Below are 23,084 nucleotides of genomic sequence, written 5' to 3'. Positions count from 1 at the left end.
CACAGCCAAACCGTTTCGGTCAAGCAATGTCGGAAAATTGTTGTGTTGGTACAGTCTCGGTACCGATCGATACTCGGTGGCTCCATTCATGAGTGTGAACTGTTTTTCCACTGACGTCATTGGTCTTTTCTCGTTTACACCTGCTTGTGCTTTCATGCTGCACAAGAATCCTGCTTAGCCCCGTCCCGCTAGCATGATTGACGCGAACAGTTTGGCGAAAACAACTGTTCATCACGCAATGGTTTAGTTATTTATGAAAATTACTTCTAAAAATAGGTTCCAAACAAAACGGTGCTACCATCGCGTCACTGAAATGCCAACCGAAATGGTAGTGAATGGAACACGTCATTTTCACACCGTCAGCAATCATGTGACAATTTTTCCATCCCGTCAGTGATACCCATCTAACCACCAGTTGATTGTTTTGGGTACAGCACGATAACGACATTCTTCTTCTTCTTCAGTAGCCTGGGTCAACCGATGTCACCGAAGCGCGAAAATGTTGACTGTTATTTGACGGAAAATTGACATCAATCATTTGACGCCGGCCGAAGTCAGTTCTCAATCAATCAGCACCAGAAGAAAACAATTTGTGACGGTTCAGAACACTGCGCTCTCCTGGCGAAGGTCGCTGGCTGGCTGGCTGTCCCAAAATGAATCAACGAGTTATGAACCAAGTCAAACCTATGCTGGGAGCGCATAAATTCTACCAACCCGCAAACAAGTGTTCTCCCCTCGTCCCCCCATCGTACGTTCGTAGTTATTTTTCCCATTTGCCTCTGTCGGGCCGTTTTCCACTTTGTGCAAAGTGCGACTATAAGATTTTCCTCCAAAATAAACAAAAACTTCGTACCGTGATGTAGCAGCACGCACATGTGTGGCGGACACGGACCGAACGAGAACAAGATCAACGGAAAAACAAACTGTTAGTCTATTTATTTTTACAACATGATTCAGGAGCTGCACTCCCGCGCTCTGCCGCCTAGTAGTGTACGTTGTTTCCCCGCTCGGGAGTGTTATTCCAACAGTTCCAAGCCACTTTCCACGAAACGCACGAATTAGCGAGATCGTTCCGATGCTGTCTCGAACAAGTGGTTGTTGTTGATTCGTTCGGAACGTTGAAGGTATTAATTTTCGTTTCATTTTTTTTTGGTTTTTTATATGATTGAAAACATAAGAAAAAATGCGAAAATACGTTTTGTGGTCGAAAACAACTTCTCCACTGAAGGACCACACTAATTAGTGTGGTTTGCTTTACGAGCGGAACGGATAAGTTGACAGTCTCGGTGTCACCTTAAATGGAGCTTAGCTACCGTCGTTCCCAGGTTCAGCTTCCCGAAACCCCCTTGATGTTGGTATGTGGGCGGGGCGACCATCATCGTTTATATAATGATCCACCCGTATTCAGCACTCATCGGGCTGCTGGGATGCGAAATTGAATAATGAGATTTCATGTCTGAGCAAACCGAAAGCCGTATTATTCTCAAGAGAGTTGATTGAGGAACCACTTCCAAAAACAAAACAAAAAAAATAACGCTGCTTGAAACGTTGCAAAGATGGGTTATTGCCATACCGGGCTTTTCACGACTTGCCACTGCCGAACCGAATGGGGGTCTTTGTTCTTTGGAGCTGACCGCGTTTGCTCCTCGCGCAGAGGTCACCGCTGAGGTGCTGGTGAAGAGTTCGTTTCAAGCTTCTAGCTTCAGGCCGAGTTCAGAGAAAGGCGCGAACTGTTTGCCCACAAGTGTGTCTCCGAAAATAAGTGCTAATGAAGACTCTAATGATAATTAACAATAGCGAGAGAAACAGCAGGACGGTTCCAAGTGCTAATAGATATTTGGTCAGTTCCCATAACTCTCCGATTCCGGTGCACAAGGCCGCCTGTGACGCCGTAGGGGAAGCGATTGTTTGTTTTTCTAATTAAGACTATTACCGTTTCGTCATACTCGGCTCTTCCACGGATGCTACTGTTAGTTCAATTAGCTTGGCTTTGGTTGTGAATGAAACTTTCAGTTACTCGCCAGAAAGTTAGTTTAAAGAATTTAATCGCAGGCTTCGAATTCTGATGAACATTCTTCCGTGGACATTGACGTCCTATCCTCCTGACTTAAGATCCTTATCACCTGTTGACTGGTCGGCTTTCCTCGTACGGCACCTAGCTGCAGTGTGAAACGGTGCGAGAAGAAGAACACAGGCCAACTGTCAATTATGTTCTTGAATCTTTTCCTAATCTGATGCTAACGTTCTCATATTGTAACCTTACGGGTAGATTAAAGCAAAACTTTTTTGTCGAGTTTGACGACGGTACCTGGCCCCGGTCCTCATCCTTTCCCTCAAGCGTCAAGCGATGACACTTCGAAATCCCTCGTACGACAGTTAACATGGTCTCAAAGCTCGAAACGTCACCTTTAGAGCAGGAAAAGGCGCACGCGCGCACACACTCGTCTCCGTCCGCATCACGTACTCGGATGATTTCATTTTGGCGCTGCCGCTTGGGTCTTCCCGCGGACTGTCGAACAACAACAAGCCGAATGACATACCGAGAATTATTGTAAGGGACAACCGCTCCGGTCCGGGTGCGAACACACACACACACACACACGAACACTCGCACGCGGAATAAAATCTATAAATTTAATACGTTTATTTTGACACTTTTATTCTTGTGGCAGAGTGGCTTGAATGCCTTCTCCGGGTCCGTCGCATCACACGTTCCAACCAGTTTTCTCCCGTCCCCTTATTACGATATTTTATTTTTATTATATAAACATTTTCTTTATCTTCTATAAATTTTATTGTTGATCACTTTCCGTGTCGTCCAGCATGGCCCGTCCGTCCAACAGTCCGTCAAGGCGGCAGGGACCGGGAAATCTTGAATAACTTTACAGCTTTGCTCCGAGGCTGACAGATATATATATATATATGCACAAAGCACGGCAAGGGTCCCATAGAGCATAGCGAAGATTAGATCGGAATCTGGTTAATCGATCGACCACACGACGATGATAATGACGATGACAGCCTTTCTCCCCGATAGTCATGTGTCTTATCGCTTGATCTGTGTGATCATTTGGGTAGACAAGCGAACAGACAATGGGAACCCAGACGACGGGTTCGGGTCGACCCGCAACGACACTTCCGAATATGGTTGAAAAGAGAAGACAATTACAAGCCGTCTAATGCTAATAAATAGCACCATCTAGGGTTAGCTGAATGCGTCGTCTAAACCCAATGTTTACACGCCGTACTGTAACACACTGACACAGTGTCCATAACAGACAGTGAGCCGTGAGTCTGCTCGGCACTTTCACGGCTTCGAGAATTGCTCTAAATTGGAGCCATGTCAAGTGTCAATTGTTTAATAACATTTAATTAATTAATTTGACGACTAGTTTGTTTTGCTTCGGCAATTTATACTCGCGATAGAATGCTTGCTCTAACCACACTTTTTTCTTCTTCTTTTTTGCTATCGTTTACAGGTGGCGTTGCCCCTGGACCACCGGCAGCTGCCATGATCATGGAAGGGCTAGAAACCTTGGTTGCGCCATCGCATCACACATTCCTACTGACCGAATCAGCTGCTGCGGCACACTTCAACGTGCTCAGCTTCGATACCTGCGGCCTGTTCAAGACCGCAGCCACCACAACGTCGTTGGGATTGAACAACAACAACTCCGCAACACCCAACAACAATCACCATCATCTGTATCATCCGTATCATCATCAGACGCACACGGCTGCCACTCACCACAGCCAAACGGTCAATCATCAGAATCAGCAACACACGGTGCAAACTTCCTCCACCACCGCTAACAGCAGCAGCAGCAGCAGCAGCAGCAGCAACATCAGCACTTCAACCCCATCCTCCTCCATTTCGACACAAGCAACATCTACGTCAACCTCCTGCTCGACCAGCAACTCCCACCATCCCCATTTGAGCCTCCTAAGTACCACTGCGACCAGTGGCCATCACTCTTCCGATTCCAACCTGCATCAGTCATCCGAGGATCACTCCCAATCGCAAAGTGACGCTCAAACCGGAGATCTCAACACTCCCGTCACGACCTCCGGGGACATTCCGTCCTTCTTCGGACCGTCCACCGTCGTCGAGCCACCACCGATTACAGGTAAGAGTTCATGTCCACACACACACTCTTTCTCTCTCTCTCTCTCTCTCTCTATCTACGCACTCCGATTAATGACAAAGTGCCACCCCCTATCAATTAACGGAGCCTGCCTCCGTCGGTAGAGATTAATCAATATTACCCAGCTACTACTGTCCACACCCTTGTGTGTCGAGGAATCCGTGCCGTGCGTGGCAGAACCCAGTGAGTGCTCGCGATCAAGGCGCTAATCCGACAATCACGCTCTCACGCCGTTACCTCTTCTTCGGCCGGGGTTCAGCCACTTCGTGACTGATCCCTATTCTGCTCGAAGCTACTTGAGATTACTCTGGGCCGCGCGCAGACACGCGGGAGCATTCCGAGATAATGCCAAAAGCTAATAAATAATATCCATCACGACGGAGCTGCTGTTTGTGCCACCAAACGGCCGACGGTCGGAAAATAAATCAGCATTAGGCATATTTTTAACCTTTCTGCCGCTTCTTGGGTGAAAACTTGTCCTAAAATTGGACTTCCCGACACTGTCCCCGAAAGAAACATTGTAATCACTGTGGCCATCCGAGGGCATAACTTATAATTGCAACTACCATCGATGACAGGACTAGGCCAGCTCTGGCCAGTTCTACTCGCCGGCGGTGATTCCACCGGCAGCACAAGACGAGACGCCATAGTTGCGTGCCAATAAATTTGCCAAATAAGATGACGGAGCTGCATAAACGACTGTTATTAAATAAGCAAAACAAAAAGCTAGGCGAATAAATATCCTGCCCCCGCCACTCGCGGTCGATTCCATCTCGTTGCTGTGTAGTGGCAACTAAATTACTTGGAAAAGTGCTAGATTCCAGGCTGCAGCAAAACAGCGGCACTGCGCTCTAATGGGAGGGTAATAAAATCGTAGGGAAATTGAATCAGATCAAAAATTGCCGCGTTGTCGTCGTCGCGTTACTGTGCTACGGCCGCCGCCGCTGCCGTCGTCGCCGCGGTTGGGTGGAAAATTTGCACGCGAACAACTAACTAACCCGACTTCACAGAGCCGCAGCAATTGCCGTCGGGTCGGTCAGTGTGTGACAATACTGGCTTGCTGTCGGTTGCCGTTTGAGTGCAAGCCAAGTGGACATTTATGAAGCGATCTAAACTAAAAACTGCAAGCCAAGAATGATGCGTTCTTTGAACCGGGTCGCTCTGGGGCTGGCTCCGATCCGTGTCTTACAATTTGTTTGATGCTGGCAGTTTGTTGGACAGATATCAGACCAGGTCTGCGCCAGATTTAGTTCGTGGTCAGCCGCATCGCGCTGATTTGGAATGGTTTGAAACATTTGGCCAGTTTTCATACCGATTTGACGTTTAAGTAGTGAACAAGCGAAAGCTACAAAGCTATTCGAACAGTTTCTAAAGCCAGATTCAAAACTACTGTATGCTGCGGTTCTATTAATATTATATTTGAATCACTAAAAGCAAAGTCAGCAGCTGGAAGTTTTATATGGGCGATCTATAATAGAACTAAAACTGGAACAAACTCCAGCAAACCGTTTTAGTTTTATTTATTCGAACAGTTCTGCTGTCAAATTTAAAACTGGTATACGCTGCCCTTCTATTTTTTGTAAACACGTGTAAAACACCCGGGTTGGTGGTTCAATGCATAGGACGGTGGTCTTACAAGCCAGTTGACGTATGTTCGAGCCCGACCTGGAAGGATTCTTAGCGTCAGTAGGATCCATGCAATGATTCTGTACGCTATATGAATCGGATGCGAAGTCTGTTGAAAAAGAAAGGCCAAAGGAATGTAATGCCAAGACTTTGCTTTTGTAAAACACTGCTGGGGCTGCCAGTTTTTGATGCATAATTTATGTCAGTTTTAAAATTTAAAACTGAAACTTGTAACAATAAAAACAGGCAGCCCCAGCAGCGTCGTGGTTCATTTTCAATTCTATTATAGATCTCACATATGAAACTTCCAGCTACTGAATTTACTCTTTGTTTTGGTCTTCAGTTTTTTATTACTGGTATTTCCAGATTTAAATTTCAAAAATATCAAAAACTATGCGTCTCATACGGTAGCACTCCTGAGCATGCTATTTTCCTTAATCAGTCTTTCACTCTTGTCATAAACGTCAAAACGGAAGTTCAATTTAAACAACAAATTATATCGTATCAAAACTAGTTTCCTAGTCCTTTCTGCAAATGTCAGTTTCACTTTGTGTACTTTCGGTTTCAACTATTACGGTATATTCATGTATTTTCCAATAAAAATTTTCTATTTAAATCGAAAGTTTGTGGTGAAGAGTTAGAGTAAAAGATTTCCGATAGCACCGTGATAATCGAGAACAGAAAGTAAACCAAGAAAATCTGTCAATTGCACATAGGATCACCTTTTTCCTAGAGTTCGTCTTCATTTGTCAGATTCATGTTTCACAATCTAAGATTTCGATTTTATTCTAAATTAAATTTTACATTGAAAAATACCGGCATAATTGATTACTCTGTTTATTACTTTTGCTCTATTCGTTTATTTATATTTTAAACGGACTGATCTATTTGACTTCTTTGATAGAAACGGGTAAATTACAACAGATTCCAAACTACTCGAGAAATTCGTTTCAAATTTTGTTTTCGGCAGCTGCATATCGTAATCGTCTTCTAACTCGGTTTCTTTATTTTTTAAAAATTTTATGTTTTTGAGGAATGCGAGTATCTTTTTACCTTCCCATTTCTATTGCATCTCTTGAAGATAGTTTTCTTTTCATTTTTGTTTTTCGTTCACAGAAAACGCAGTCAACGAAAGCTGAATTCATTATTAGTCCAAATATTTATTTTAGGATTTTAAGGCATTGATTTATATGTTCTACTGAGTATTAGTTTTTATAGATGAGAAAAATACCGATTGGAAATTAAAAACCAAAATATGGCATCAAACAATGAACTATCAAATCGTTCGAAACGTTATTTCATAGTGTGTGGGCTGACTAAAACATACACTCGCAACTCTGCGATTAAAATTGAAACTGTTTATGAACTGCACGAAAAATTTGTTCAAAATTATTGCGAATTTTAAACATGAAGAGTACACTGTTTTAAATTTAATGTTCATGGTTTAGAAAAACGTCATTTGACAAGCGAAAAGACAAATTGTGACGTAATGTAACTATAACGTGAATCTGTTCAGAACAAATGCTTGAAACATTGCGTTGTAAAGTGTTTTCCGGACAACATTTCGTTATTCGATGATTGAATGTATCTTTTCTGTCTAATCTTCAATAGAATCCGCGATAAGATGCTATATGAATAATTGAACTGACAGCAGCACTGTATATTGTATGGAATAAGGTGAAATAAAAGCGATTGAAAAACTGAAACTGCTTGAAATTGCTGTCACAATCAGGGATGCCAGGTCATTTTTTCAAAAATCTGTAATAACCTGTGCCCGTTTCCCCGTATCATAAGAGCAGATCGAAATCAATTTCACTACCAACACGCTCTGTACCTTTTTCCTCAACCGCTCTGTACTTTTTGGTGCTAAACTGTGCTCGATTTTCAAAAATCTGTGAAAATCTGTGATTTATTCCAGAATCTATCAAAATCTGTGATCATTTTCGAAAATCTGTGTCATTTTCAAAATCTGTTGTCCAGAAAATTGAAAATCTGTGAAACACAGATTAATCTGTGAACCTGGCATCCCTGGTCACAATTTCTAGCAGTGTTGATACTACAAAAATACTACACGATTGCCAGAAGCAGAGATGCCAGGTAAAAATTACCACTATCTTCAGCCAGGGTTGCAAAAGTCAGTAAATCCGAAAGAAATGTCTGCAGGGTTAAATTTCTTTGACTTTGTGAGCAAAAAACGTCGCGGCAATTTGAAAAGTCTGCGAAAAACTCGATTTTCAAAAGTCTGAAACAAACAATATCTGCAGCACTATGTAAGAAATCTGCAGATTTGCAGACAAATCTGGAGACCTTGTATTTCTGGCCAGAAGGAATCCAAACAAAAGGCAGGCATTGTTGCCAAATTTAGTTAAAAAAAATATTTGACTTTTAGTTAAAATGCGTCAACCTTATAATTCTTTTCTATCGAGTAGGTGAGTTTAACTAAATTTGCGACCCAATACAGAATTTGACCAATCGGCATATTCAACTGCAAACTAAATGATAACAAGCAGTACAATAATTGCAATACGGAAACCATAAGGAAAATCTCAAGAAAAGCTTTCTTCGATTGAAAAAATATTCTAACTTTATGTGCCAGTGGCTGTTCTGCGGATAATATAAAAACAATTTACACAGAAATGATATGTTGAAAAATATAAAATTTTCACTTTTTGCAAAATTTGTTACCATTGTCTAAAATCAACTATCGAACCGTCAAACACAATCACGCTCTCGAGCAGGCTTATTTTTACAATGGAGTCAGTAACTGCTCGACTGTTTGTTTGTAACCAAAAGTTAAAACTATTGTCGAAATGATCCAGAGCCTAAACATTGTTGCAAGCTTACAAGAGTCCACCAGAATGTTGAAAAATTCAGTGGACTACGGAAATTTCAAGCTGATTAGTTGTAAAACTAACTGATAATCGCTTCAGTCATACTCCTCGGTTTCAGATGTATTATTTACAGTTTCAAATTATATGATAGCTTATCATTATGGAACGGATATCCATCTCAGTGTTGGAATCCACGTAAGTTTCCTCCAGTATTCTTTTTTTTTCGAAAATTAGCAACACTGTACAAGTTGCCAACGTGACATCTAATGAAATCAAAGCGCTTTTTCGGCATCAATCGACATTGGAAATATTTTGTATGAACAATATTCATTTGATTGAGATAGGTTTTTTCTAAACTATATACCAGGGGCATTAGTTGTAACCATTAATTCAACCATTCGACAAGCCAGTTTTTGACTTCTTCAAAATTTAAGAAGCACTACTCGGTACGTGAGTATTTTGCCGAAGCAAAAAAAAAAATAGTCTGATGGAGCGAGGTCTGAGGAGTACGGTGGGTACGTTACTATATCCCAATGGAGTTCTATTAAGTGGAGTCTTTGACCAATTTTGTCATATTGGACGACGTCAATCGACGCGTTGACGAATTTCTAGATCAAATCGCATTATTTAAATTGACAATTTGTAGTCGGTAGCGGTCATTAATTAATCATTTCATAAGCTTTAAATAACTTTTAGTATACTGCACCTCACTGAGATTTATTTTGTCCTCTTTTACGAATGGAGTATTGAAGTACATCACGAAATACTTAATACCTTTCTGAAAATTCTGAAGATTTCAACAATAACCAGTATTTTGTATAACAAGACTGCTATCTGCATTATATAAGCATTTAATGAGAATATTTGTCATGATGGTTAAAGACCAATTTGTGTTGAAATGTTATACAAAATAACGGAAATGACATGCGCAACTCAAGAAACGTGTTTGTTTCTAGGAGTTAATTTGTTTGATTTGAAACTTCGATATTAGACCGAAATCTGAAAACATGCTGTCAGTCGTCAAAACACACGGAAAAGCCAACGATCGCAAAACAACTAAAGTATTATTTGTTTTTCTGATTTTGATTGGTTAAAATTTGGTACAACTAATCGACTGTTGTTTTAACTAATCTGTGATTTTTTATGTATCGTGCTGGCAGCTTAGCAATGACACCCAACAAAGACACGCACCACAAACAAGTAATGTAACGTTTCAGTTGAGCAATGCCAAAAACCCAGCGAACAATAAATCGTTCCAATGAGGCGTCACTCGTGCAATTGAGCAAAGACACAATCCCAGCAATGTTACTTGTATGCATGAAAGCAAAAAATGTCTCAGTTGTTTCTACCAATTATTCAGTTATTTGAACTTAAGACACCAATTGCAATAAATATTTTTTACTGTTAGCCTCTTCGGGGGGCAGCTAATCGTTCACTGCTTGAACAACAAAGTTTTACCTAATTAACTGCTTATATCTTTATCACTAAACTCACAAAGGATATAGAAATGAACCAAAAGATTACAATTCTCAAAAGGGAACTCACCAGAAAAATGGTCACAGGGAATAAGGAATTTTTTCCTTCACTTGCAGAATGGCTCACTGATAAACCTAATGCTACAGATACACTTTCAAGAAAATACAAATAGTACCACTTCACTTTAACAGCAAATTTTTAAGCGTTAAGCGTTTTAATAACATTGACATGAACTGTCCTAGAATACATAACTCTCAGATGAAATTAAAACATTTATATCTTACATATCTATTTAACACATGGAAAACTTGTTTTACAATTCACGGTTATATTCTTTTGCATAGTTTCACTTGCATAAAACGATCACTACGTAAGTAACATAAATGACGTTCATTTACCTTTGAAAATTTTCAATATGAAACGCTTCTGGTGAAATGAAGAGGTTTTTTGTTCTGCCTTTTGCTGTCTTCGTTCTCCGCCAATTGACAGCATTTGAATACAACAATTTCGGTTACCTGAATGGTTATGACAAAATCAACAGATATGTTAGTTAAATCGACAACATTTTAGTTGAAACAACCAGGGCGTGAAACAACAATTGCAATATTGTAATTTTAAATTTTAAAAAAAAAAACAAATAACTGCAATATGAATTGATAGTTTCAGGACAATAAATCAGCTTAAGTAATTATTCACTTAGAAGTAATCGTTCTAAAAAAATGTAGCAATAACTAAGAGTTCTTATTTTAAAATGTAGAGTATTTTTAATAGACGATGGTTCATAATCGCTGAAAAATTTTGCAGTAATACTATTTAAATACGTCAATATCTACACATCGCTCTTTAAATTTAAAGAATTAGCTCTTACCCAAGAAAGAAAACCTCCAGCAAAATGTTCACTATAATTCCTGATAGAAGTACATTTAATCCTTAAAGAAGCTGGATTGTATCTGCCAAATTTTCTGTGGTCATGCTTATTTTTGGACAAGTTCAGTTTTTTTTCTAAACTCAGTAAATTCTACTTGAAATCGTGTAAAAGTTACACAAATTGAATCTATCCAAAAATGAATAGTTATATAGCAAAAAAAACTGTTCGAAGAACGAAACATTGACTGATGCATTTTGAGGTTTCTGCTATGACGTAGAATCGCCATCAACTCCTTTTATCACCAGAAGTTAAAGCCATAAAACACGAGAAATTGGCAGGCGATATAGTCAAAGTACGTTTGGCCATCAACTAACAAAACCTTTAAGTTTTCACTGTTTCAAGCGCAACTGAGAAGATTGTTAACGTGTTTTTCATAGTCAAACCCGTAACCGGAATCCGGATTTATATAAAATTCAACAACATTCTATGGAATCATAAGATCTCTCATTTCAGTCTAAATTTGTTTAAATTTGTTCCATCTTTGAAAAATCGAAGTTAGTACCAATTTGTGGAATTTAACACTTATTTACGGTACTTTCGAAATTGGAAACCGGGAACCCTCTTTATCAAATGTAATTTTTTTTAGACCTTCAACTAGCAATTTCTACACAAATGGAGAAATAGCTATTTTGTGTCAAAGCATGCTCTGCTTTTATATCGTTATCGTTGAAAAAGATATTTATCACTTACCCTATAATCTCGGAACCGGAAGTCATCAAACTAGCAGTTTCTATAGAATGTAAAACCTTGGATCTCAAAATTGAATCATTCTTATTTGAGATAACAAGGTGCAGTTTGTTTGCATTTCTGTTTTCACATATCAAACCTGTAACTCGAGAACCGAATGTTAGATCCGAAAATAATTCAACAGCAGGCTATGAGATCATAAAACCTTTTATTTGAATCTAATATCGTTTTCGCTTGATGCCAAACCTAACCCAGTTTCCACTCTAGCTGCTGTCAAACCGTTTGTTTGAAGCTAGCTTCGAACCTAGTTTCAACGTTGTTGAACTGAGAATCGAGTCAGTTTCAAACCTGATTTTTATATCAGGTTTGATCAAACCCCCGTTGCTAAGTGCAAACCCAACAAAGTTTCGTGGAAAGTGTTTGTTTGATGAAAATACCCTTGGTCAGTTACAGTTTTCTCAAACGAAAACGACATAAGTTTGTGAAAATCTGTTATCATTCAAGAAATATGACAATCTTGAATTTATGTCATGCGTAATTTTCATTTTTTTCTGAGAGAGTAATATAAAGCATCATGTTAAGTACGCAGCAAATTAATGACAATTTGCACTTCTACATTTTATTACATGTGAATTGGATTTTTTCTAACCTCCTTACATATGCATCATGCAAGATTTCTAGCCAATATTTCAAATGCAGCGCATAATCTAAGAACTTTTGCAACACAAAATTTTGAAGCGTATGACAATTATTTTGATTCGACCGAATAACAGTACTTGATCATCGCTCACCTTCTTCACTCTTCCCAAAACGTATCAGACTCCTTTCAGAGCGAAAATCGAGCTGCATTTCCGAATAGCCTTCTAAGCCAATAACTAACACCTTCCGCGGCCCGACAACTAACGGGATCACAAGGCTCACAAATTACTCTCAACTTATTTATGGCTTTATTACGGCAAGCACGAGCTGCGCCAACGAGAGTCCGAAAAAAATGAATGCACAGAAAGGACAACTCTCTCTAGTCCTCAATCTCCCTGCTTCCGGAGGAGTAGCCTGCTCACGGCCGCCTGCAGCTGATTCCGTAGCATAATGATTTATTTTTATTTTCATCTTTCATGCGCCATTTGTGCCCTGCCTCTCACTAGCCCTTCGTTTCGAAACCCCGAAGTGGTGGTGATGCTGGCGAGTACCGAACGCCGACGGCATTTTTCATTACACACCACGCGGGAGAAAATCCTTTCCAACCGTGACAGGTCGCCTTAATGCATAGCCAAGCCCCAGTCGTGGCAGAGCTGATCCAAGCTGAGCGGTGAACTCATGTTCATATGCTCAATCCTTTTCATAACTCAGGTGCGGCCTGCTGGCCCGGGTCAGACACGATCATCGCAACGTCGCGGCTGCCGAATCGTGAAATTGATGTGTGACACAATGTCAAAACCTGAGTCATCAGCCATCTATCAGTCATCCTCACACTTCCTTTTTCTCTTTTCCTCCAACTGCTACAAGCATGTCAATCGCATGCCGATCGAAGCCGGGTTAAAAATGATTGAATACGACCTAAAAGTGACAGCACATTAAAAGTGGAATAAATTAGAATCCAGATTTACGTGGTTCTTCGCGGCCGAGGTTCATCATTTTGCCGGGTGCGCAGAACCACTCGCTGTCAGCACCGTATCAGTACGAGTACAGGCACACCAGGAACACTGACGATAATGACGATGAAGCTGCGAATGCACTTTTTCCCATGCGGAAGAGGTGCGTTCCATCGAATCGTGATGATGATCTTCCCGGGATCTCATAGAGCAGAGACCTCTTCAAACGTTGGTTCGGGCGCAGCAGACACAATAAGTGATTCACCCGCGCAGCATCCCCCGCCCCGAACCCGTGTCATCAAATGTTTGAGGGGGTAAAGCCTCCTTCGAAAAAAAAACCTGTTTGAATCACAAGGCTTGGACTCGGTTCCACACCCTGCAAAGCCATCAACGCTCATCGCTCGTGCTCCGCCGGTCTGGCGATCGGGAGGTAGTCTCAACAAAACTTAACTTGCGAGAACAAGAAAAAGGGAACAAAATATTAAAAATACACCACCTGAAAAAGAACAGTACAGAAACTAACAAACTTACCAGGAAGAAGAAACTCTTAAGAGCTACAAAAGAACGCTCGGAGATAAAAGTTGGCTGTCGCACCTTCAACCGGGTGGTGGAACGATTCTTGGCATGCCCGGTCCAAATACATGCTTACACCGGCCCGAATCTTACCTCGTTCATCAGCATAATTTATGAATTAATTCTCTAGAGTCACACTCCAGTTCCGAAGTCTCCGGTACCGACCGGCTGCCAGGTTTGTTGGCACATAACTCTCTGTCACACTCTGTGTTTTCGCCGTACGTTTGGATCTATTAATAGAGTGTCGTTTCATAACCATAACTCATCTTGGAATCCCCACACCTTAATTTTTTCCATCACGAAACATCGCGGACCAAAGGGGACCCATTTTTCAAATGCATGCTCCAAAACAACGGGAAAAATGATGTCGCAATCCGTACATTTCGTGTTTGATAATTGAATCAGGAACGTGATATTTTGAAGATGATCCGCAGCGAGCAGTTTTGTAAAGAAAAAAAAATGCAACGTTTTACCTATCGGCCATCGTTCCCACTTGCCCACCACCCAGAGCTTGGTATAGGACGAAACAAAAAAAAATCACACAACCTTCACGTCCAAACCGATTATTATCGTCTCAAAACAACCGATCAAAAGCCGTTGGGCGCACGCGGGTGTCGGTCGGAGTTCCAAAAGCCTAAAAGCCCCAAATCAAGCCCCGTGACAGACAGATTTTTAAATTAGTCTTCACCCGACATAATTATGACACTAATTCCCACATAACCCCGCAGTTAGACAGCTGCCGACCTCCGATGCGATTGTCCATCAGCTGGGGAAGCTGGAGCTGGAATAAGCTGAAAATTCCTGCGTCCATCGCCACGCGTTGATGGTCATTTCCGGTTACTTCGAACGGTCCTGAGATTCACTTCGTCACTTCTGAGATCTATGCAAACTCGCATGTGCATCGGTGTGTGTGTGTTAGACTTTGAGTGCAAAGCTGCTCAGCTTTCTGCTGAGGTTTCTTTTTAAATCGACATCATCATCAAAACATTGACATATGCAGCTGGTGCTGATTCCCCGAAGAAGCAACCGGCGGGTGAAGCGTGCGACGAAATATCGAAAACATAAATTACACTATCAGCATAAATTAAAAACCAAAGCGAAAGCCCTGCGTGAATCTTCTCCACGTTCGTCGGTTGGTACGATCTTCCACCTCGCCGGGCGCAGACGGGGATTGCGGAAAGATTCCAATATCCGCGCTCGCATAAAAATATGAGACTCAATTGAGGAGAGCCTCGGAAATATGCTCTCCGAACACGAGGACGACAGTCGCGATTGGATGAGGGACTAGTGCTAGTGCCCGATCCGTTCGGTTGAGAAAAAGATTTATCTTCTGTTGTTGCGACGGCTCTGCGGGAATAGTCGGGTAGCGCAGGCAGTCAACAGCAACAACAACAACAACAACAACAACAATCACAAAGCACAAACGATCATCATCATTTTGCCGTCCGCTGTCTGTCCAAAAAAAACCCCACTGGGGGAGGCCGGACGACCTCGTCCACAAAAATAAACGGATCGACTCGTTCGAACAGGCAACCGAAAACAACAACAACAACAACAGCAGCAGCAAAAAGACTAATTAGAACCCTCCATTTTTAATTACCGGTTCGACTGATTTATTTTAATACGGTAGCAATTTTCGGCCCGCTCACTACACCAACCAGTTCCGCTGGCTGTACACGCCTGGTGAAACGATAATCACATATATCGGTCGACTCGGTGTTTATGCCCCAGCTGTTCAACTGCTGGTGTTACTGGTGGCGATAAAAACGTCCAAGGCCTGGTTGAGCATCTTTCATGAACATGCCGTCGTATGAAAGGAAGCAGTTCTCTTATCTTTCGGGTGGTGTGAACGAGCACTTTCAACTCAAGATTCGAAGCATATCTCGACACCAGACGTCACCGAACAACCGAATATGCACTCAATTGCTTAGAATTAGATTTGAACAAAAGAGGAAATGACTTTTTAGCGACATGACAAACAGTTTTGTTCTTCTGGCTTTCGCCATCGGAATTAGTCGCAAGCATTCAACTAATTGAACCTCTAGCATGAAACGTCACTTGCTATTCCCCTCTTCACACCCATCAACAAATGTTTCTTTTTTCTCTCTCTTTTCTTTTCTTTATTGCTCAGTTATGCTAACAAGCGCAGCATTGACACAGATATTCTCTAAAATCAAAAAAAAACTACCATAACTACCATAAGTGGGCCTTGATCACCACAGAACACCGATTTTCGAACCAGAACGAGTCGAAATATCGACCAAAATCAATAAAACCAGAAAAGACAAGGCGTAAAAATCATGCACCAAGTGAGATTTAAATTTATTTTAATTTTATGCACAAAACGGAAACAAAAATTCGAATGCTGTCAAATTAAAAATGGCCTCCACCGCACGGGGGATTCCGCCACTTGTCACGATCCACACCCGCGGTCCATTGAATTGGAATTTATAGGTGGCACTTTGTCTTAATTATAAATTTAAATACACCGGGGAGAGGTTAGAACCCAGCACCATTCGGCAAACTATATGACTCAAATATTCGTTTCTATCTCTCTTTTCCTACTACAGGATCAATTGAATCGGACGATCTCTCGCTGGAACCGCAAACCGTTTCCAGTCCGTGCGCAAGCCTGTGCAGCCCGACAAAACAGGAACGCAGTACCCCACAATCGGTGGTCATTGAGGAGGAAGCTAGCAACACCAGCAGCAACGCCATGTACCCGTCGTCCTCGTCGCACCACCAGCAGGCTACGCAGTCCTCATCACATCACAGCAACAGCGGTAGCCAGGAAATGCATCACGATCAATCGGTTGAAAATGAGGAGAGTAAAATCTCGTACCGAGGAATATTTACCACCACCTCTGGGGTCGGTATGGGCGGCCTCCAGACAGCAACCGGTTCGCAGCTCTCGATTATGTCCGGTCAGATGTCACCTACTTCCGGGCTGAGTGGTTGGGGTTTACCCAGTCCCGATAAGAATCTATTTCAGCCACCAATGTTTGGACTGCTCGGTCCCGGACCACAAAGTTCAGCCCAAGCTCACTTTGCTGCCGCTCAACAATCGGCCATCAGCTCTGCTCAAACACCTTCCCCAGCCGGACATCATCAGCACTCATCCCATCACTACGGTACCGATGAGCGGTCGCATCAATCCGTTGAGCTGCTCGGACTTAACATGGATTGTCCAAGCATCATTCTCAAACAACCGCCCAGCTACGCCAGCTGTGTTTCGTCTCTGGACATGCAAGCTCAGCAGCAGCAGCAGGCCCAAGAAATGCATCAATACTCCCGCAGTCAAAGCTTGAGCATGGGTCAAACCCCGAAATATCAGTGGCTTGATTCACCGGTAGAATACGGCAGTCCACAGCATAGTGTTGTTATTCCGGGACCGTCTTCCTCCTCGTCGGTGGGCATTATTCCCAAGCAAGAGCCCTATACCTCCCAGTGTCCAGACGTCAGTCAACTCAGTCAGCTAACACCTCAGCAGCAAGCTCAGTACGCAGTGCAACTCGCCGAGTACAATCCCTCTACCAGCAAAGGGCACGAGATTCTCAATCAGGTGTACCAGCAAAGCCCGATGCCACTGAAGCTAGTCCCGGTTAAACCACGGAAATATCCTAACCGACCCAGCAAAACTCCGGTTCATGAGCGGCCGTATGCCTGTCCTGTCGAAAACTGTGACCGCAGATTCTCCCGGTCCGATGAACTCACCAGACATATCAGAATACACACCGGCCAGAAGCCGTTCCAGTGTCGGATTTGCATGCGCTCATTCAGCCGTTCGGATCATCTCACGACCCACATCCGGACGCACACCGGCGAAAAACCGTTCTCCTGCGACATTTGTGGCCGTAAATTTGCTCGTTCCGACGAGAAGAAACGTCACGCTAAGGTTCACCTTAAACAACGGATAAAGAAGGAAAAGAACTCCCACGGCAGCAGTAGTAGCAGTAGTGCAAACAATAGCAGTAGCGCAAGTGGCAGCCATCATCATCATCAACAACAACAGCAGCAGCAGCAACAGTCACAACAACATCATCACCATGTCTCAGCTACCCAACAGCAGCAGCAACAGCAACATCATCATCACCATCACCAAGCCAGCCTACACTCGCATCACCTTCTGCACGAAGACATCAACGGTATCCCAATTGTGTCCTCATCCAGTGCGGCTGGCTTGTAGACCGAACTACCGTCGATCGACGTAATGCGTTTGAATGACCCCCAGATCGAGCTAGTGCACGATGACCCGTTCATGGGTTACATCGAGACGGCTCGAGCTGGTGCTTCCGGAGTAGCCCGTAGCAGTAGCACCCAACCGAACCGACCGACATCAGCCGTCCTGCTGGACATTGCCGAAGAGGATACACCCGTACTCTCCTCCGCCGGCGATGACGAGGAAGACGTAGACGTTGGTGAGAACAGCCGACCGATTCCCGAGCCGCAATCTTCTGGCAGCAATCCTGACCCAAGCGCAGTTAGTGTTAGTGGTAACCGGGACGAACCCGCCAATGACGAGCCCCAGGCCGTCATCGGCGATCAGTCGATTGTGATCGTTCTGTTGGTTGAGTAAGTAGCCTCGTGGTGCGACACGTACAAGACGAATACTGTTCAAATCTCAAAAGGTGCCAAAATAAGTGCAACAGCAAATTATCAGCATACGAAATTGACAGAAGCAAAACAAATATCATTCAACGCGCAAACTTCGTTCGACACGCCTACTGTTCGAAAAATCAGACCTCCTGTCTGCATACAGTGATGCATCGCGGAAATGTCACATGTGCCAAATGATGAACCACGAGTTACGAAAGAAAAGCAACCTTTGTTCACGTTAAAAGCCACTACTGACTACTTCCGGATGCAAAACTGTACTGCAAACATACACACACATAGACACAACAAAACCAATGAACAAGAAAAGGTAAACACACATACAAATGAAAATAAATTCTACTAAAATAAAAACGAAATGCTAGAGATATTTTACCGCGAAATTTAGAAACTCTTCAATTCGACTCGCTGTACTTTCATACCAGCACGTGATCACACCACTGACTAATATAAATGTTGCCACACACATACACACTCACATATACAATTATTTCGCGCACGAACACGGTTAATCTCACAAAATGAAAACACGTATACGTATATTAGACGTTGATGAATGATTCATGTTGTTTGAATGTTTCACCAAAGGAGTATTTTTCCAATTCGAACATTTTTCTAAATCTGATCAGACTAATGTGTGTTAGCCTTAGGATCGATTCGTCGCAACCTTTTCACATACGAACAACACCCCGACACTTACGCAAACAGTGAGCACCTATTTTGGTCTGATAGGTGCGTACCGTGCAAGAATACAAACACACACACCTACACAAACACACACACACTCACACAAAAGCACAGACAAATGATTCAAGAAAGGCGAGATTGTTCTTTACTACAATTTTATCTCTAAACACTGTGATCTCAATTTATAAGTAACAGAGAACGAAAAAATAGACTTTTTAATAAAAAAAAAATTAGCTATACTGTAAATGAGAAGAAAGAATTTACGCTATAAAATCGAATACAAGAAGATGTAACACTTTTGGTGCAATGCCTGGTTGACAAAACAAAAACAAAGTTTTCTGAAAACACTGCTAGAGGCAAGGAACCTACTGTGAACCGTACTAACTTCGAGTAGTTGTCATCATGACACTGCGAGGAACTAAATTAAGCGAGTATAGATGCCACACATTACTACTTCTGTAGCATATAAAACATACACATCAAGTGGAAAACAATGAAAATCACTTCGAAAGTAACGAAATTCATTCGGCGGACGTCCGCCGATTCAAAAAAAAAAAAGTTCTTAAAAAGAATAGGAATCATACTAAACCGTACTAAACCAAGCATCATTGAAGAGAAACACTGTAGTTAGGAAAGTATTTTTCTAAAATAATTAAGTAAATATGTTACTGATACAAACAAAACACACAAAGTGCAAGATCGACGACAATCCGGAGGTTGTTGTTTCCCGCTAGACTCCTGCAAGAAGCTTCTGTTTAGTTGATTTTTCTTTTTGTATAATACCGAGCTGAGCAACTTTCCCTCTCTCTCTCTAGAATGAATGTGCTGCCATATTAAGATAATTATTAGTTGCTTCCGAATTGAGATGAAAGATATCGCATTTTTTTTATTGCTTCTGTTTTATTTCCTGTACATTTCAAAAACTGTATAGTCCCACAGTTCTGCCAGTGCCATTAGTAAATCACGTTTCCCCAGAGACGTTTATAGTTTCGTGTTGAGCTTGCCATGAACTTTGAGATTCCACCGATCGAGAAACGACTCTTTCTAGAGAGTTCTCTTATTACTCTTTTTTTTTGTTAAGTTCCAGTGCTAGTCTGAGTGCTTCTAGGTTAAGAATTAGATACATGAGAGTGAATGCAAGCAAGTTTCGTCAGAAACTGGTAGGAGAGAAAATACTACTATTAAATAAAAGATGAATCGAATACATATTTTACAGAAGCATAACCAATTAAACAAAATCACAATTACAGAAAGCGAGTTAAGCAAGTTTAAGCAAACTATTAGAATCAAAACCCTTCTTTCTTTCAAAATAACACAGTAAGGAACGAAAAGGCTTTAATTAATTAACAATAGACGTTAAGCGAATGTTGAGAAAAGTTTTGACAAGAAAAAAAAAGTTATTAAAAATATTTTGCCAAATAACACAAATTTTGTTATATTTTACGACCTCTTTTTGTTCCGCGTTTGTTTTCTCGCCCTGATTCCTTCCATTTTTTTATTCTTGTTTTCGATGCTGTATTTATTTCTTTATCTTTTATTATAGACATTAATGATCTACTGTTAAGCAAAGTTTTCTAATAAAAATAAATCATACATTCCACAAAACTTTTCGGTTGTTTTTGTTTCTTCCTAACTTATCCGCTAATGCTCCGTTGGACAGTTTTTGTTCCGCCTTCTTTCGTTCTATGTACAACAGCGCATGCTATCATTTGTTACGTTTCCGTTTCGTTTTCGTATCGTTTGGCAGCCACGCACACACACACACGGACGCAGTCCACATCAAGAGTGTGCAGTGGTGCCAGATCGAATAACCCTTAGAACAAAACAGAATCATGGTGCAAACAATCTTCAGATCAAATTTACAAGTGAAATTTTGGTGCAGGACCTGTCATTTTTCGTAGACCGTACGAGAAAAATTCCTAAAACAAACCGATGAAGATGGATTTCACGATCGATGAGATTGAGCGAAGTAAAGTGGCTTCTGTTTTTTACATCTTTTTAGAGATACCAGCAGCCGTATTTAGACTAGGAAAACATCAAAATAGATCAGACAAAAAAAACATTGCTGCACATAAAACCGTAGTGAAAGCTAACTTTACAGGTTAATATGGCCTTAGAAATTAAAGATCTAGAGGTTGATCCGCCAGCAAAAAAAAAAAAGTAGTGGCCCCGAATTCCCGGGTAAAATCTGAGTATTCGGGATACATTTGCCCTTCAACTCGGCCTATACGACACTAACTGCAGTTGTTAAGCAAAAAGGGAAATCGTATACAATTTAACCCAATCATCGCATTTCGATTTTCAGTTCTATGGTGGTCTTCACCGGAGTGGGTACTTCATGCATACAGGTATAGAATATGGTTCAAATCAGTACGAATGTTGATGAAGTGATAGAGATAAAGCAAATTTGACACGAAAAAAGATCGGTTTATGAACAGTCTTTTTTCCGATCTGAAAAAAAAAACAAAAAGCACAAACAACAGCAACGAAAGACCTTATGCATCAAATGCTCACGAGCGGAGATATTCTCCGACAGAAGAAAAAAGATACCTTTATTTGATTGTTACTTAACATGATTCGACAGTTGTAGACTATTTGGAATGAAAAGATTGCTAGAATATTTAGGTAATCGGCATTATATAACCTTATCAGCTTATCGAGCTGTAGCTGAACCGTTTATTTATTAGGATATTTTATTAAAAGTGTTTATATAAGGAGAACTATTCATTTTTCACTAGATAGAATCAATTTTAAGACTCTCTCAATTGGTGAATATACAATAAATCATTGAATCACACTTCTATTAAATAGAATCAAAAACTAAACGAAGAAATCGAACAATAATGGGGAGATTGAACGCCTCGTATTTCGCGCGGCAAATGTATCTTCGTTAAAAAGCTTCTCAGTTCAAAGAAAAAATTACAGATCTTTTCATCGAAACTTCATGTTACAATAAAACCATCATAATAAGGGACAGAGCAGTACAAATCTTTTGCAGATTATAAAATACAAAAATTAAACGCATCAAAAGAATCTTTTACATCAGAATGGCCGTTTCTGATACAAAGCAAAAACCATTGCGACTCTTATTGACCAGCAAGGACAAATGTCTTATTTTCGGAAATTATTCGTGATTTTCATAAGAAGAAATCACAAACGGAAAAAAAACATACAAATGTTAGCGTAATTAGATGTATTTATCTTCTATTTATTATGTAGTACAGACAAGAACAAATCGTTCGTGAAACGAACCGTTTATCTTTAACTATAAGAAGATCGGAGATAATATGGCATAGGAAAATCCTTTATTCGCTATTATTCTGAGGAGACAAAATGGACGAAAAACTTGCAAAAAAAAAACATAAATTGATGTGCAATCTAAAATACTCGTTAGGACGGAAGAAACTGTGAAACACTTCCATTTCCATACCAAGCGAAGCACAGTCTAATCATTATGGTTAAGTATAAAATGCAGAAATCTGGTTGTAAATCTATCTCTCTTACGATTAAACACAAACAAACACACATACATTATATTTATAAGACTCGAGCATATTTTTCTAAGTTCATCTCTTTTTAATTGTTTCCCAGTACCAGAACAGTTTGTAACAAAATCATACTGTATAATCATGGAATAAATTGAAAATATTGTTGGAAGGAATTCTGGTAGTTTTTGTCTTTTTCCACTTAGAGGTTCCGAAAAATTCCGGTTATCTCGTCTGTACGTGAATACTTTTCCAGTTACTCTCGTTCGATTATCAAAAACACAAATTTTCGTAAACCCTAACATGTCATGTTCAGAGAAAAAGAATCTGCGAATATCACCCAAAACATCAATTCCCACACTCAACTCCGTCGACCGTATGACACATTAATAAAAGATAACACCGGAATCGATTATTCGCTATGCTTCAACCAGCTTCCA

The 23,084-nt window shown here is 41.0% G+C and overlaps 1 protein-coding gene across 3 annotated transcripts in view; it reads left to right on the top strand.

Annotated features, from left to right (window-relative positions):
• Positions 1-22,820, top strand: part of LOC131433090 (serine-rich adhesin for platelets) — a 294,767-nt gene extending 271,947 nt beyond the window's left edge. For all 3 annotated transcript variants that reach the window (XM_058599877.1, XM_058599876.1, XM_058599875.1), the window contains exons 5-6: positions 3,480-4,127; positions 16,429-22,820. In XM_058599877.1, the coding sequence (XP_058455860.1) occupies positions 3,480-4,127; positions 16,429-18,044 (2,264 nt within the window). In that variant the 3' untranslated portion in view covers positions 18,045-22,820. The remainder of the gene's footprint in view (positions 1-3,479; positions 4,128-16,428) is intronic.
• The last annotated feature ends 264 nt before the right edge of the window (positions 22,821-23,084 follow it).

Source organism: Malaya genurostris, chromosome 2, assembly GCF_030247185.1.
Source record: "Malaya genurostris strain Urasoe2022 chromosome 2, Malgen_1.1, whole genome shotgun sequence".
Taxonomy (NCBI): domain Eukaryota; kingdom Metazoa; phylum Arthropoda; class Insecta; order Diptera; family Culicidae; genus Malaya; species Malaya genurostris.
Note: the sequence above shows the minus strand (reverse complement) of the source record. Positions and strands in the feature narration are given on the sequence as shown.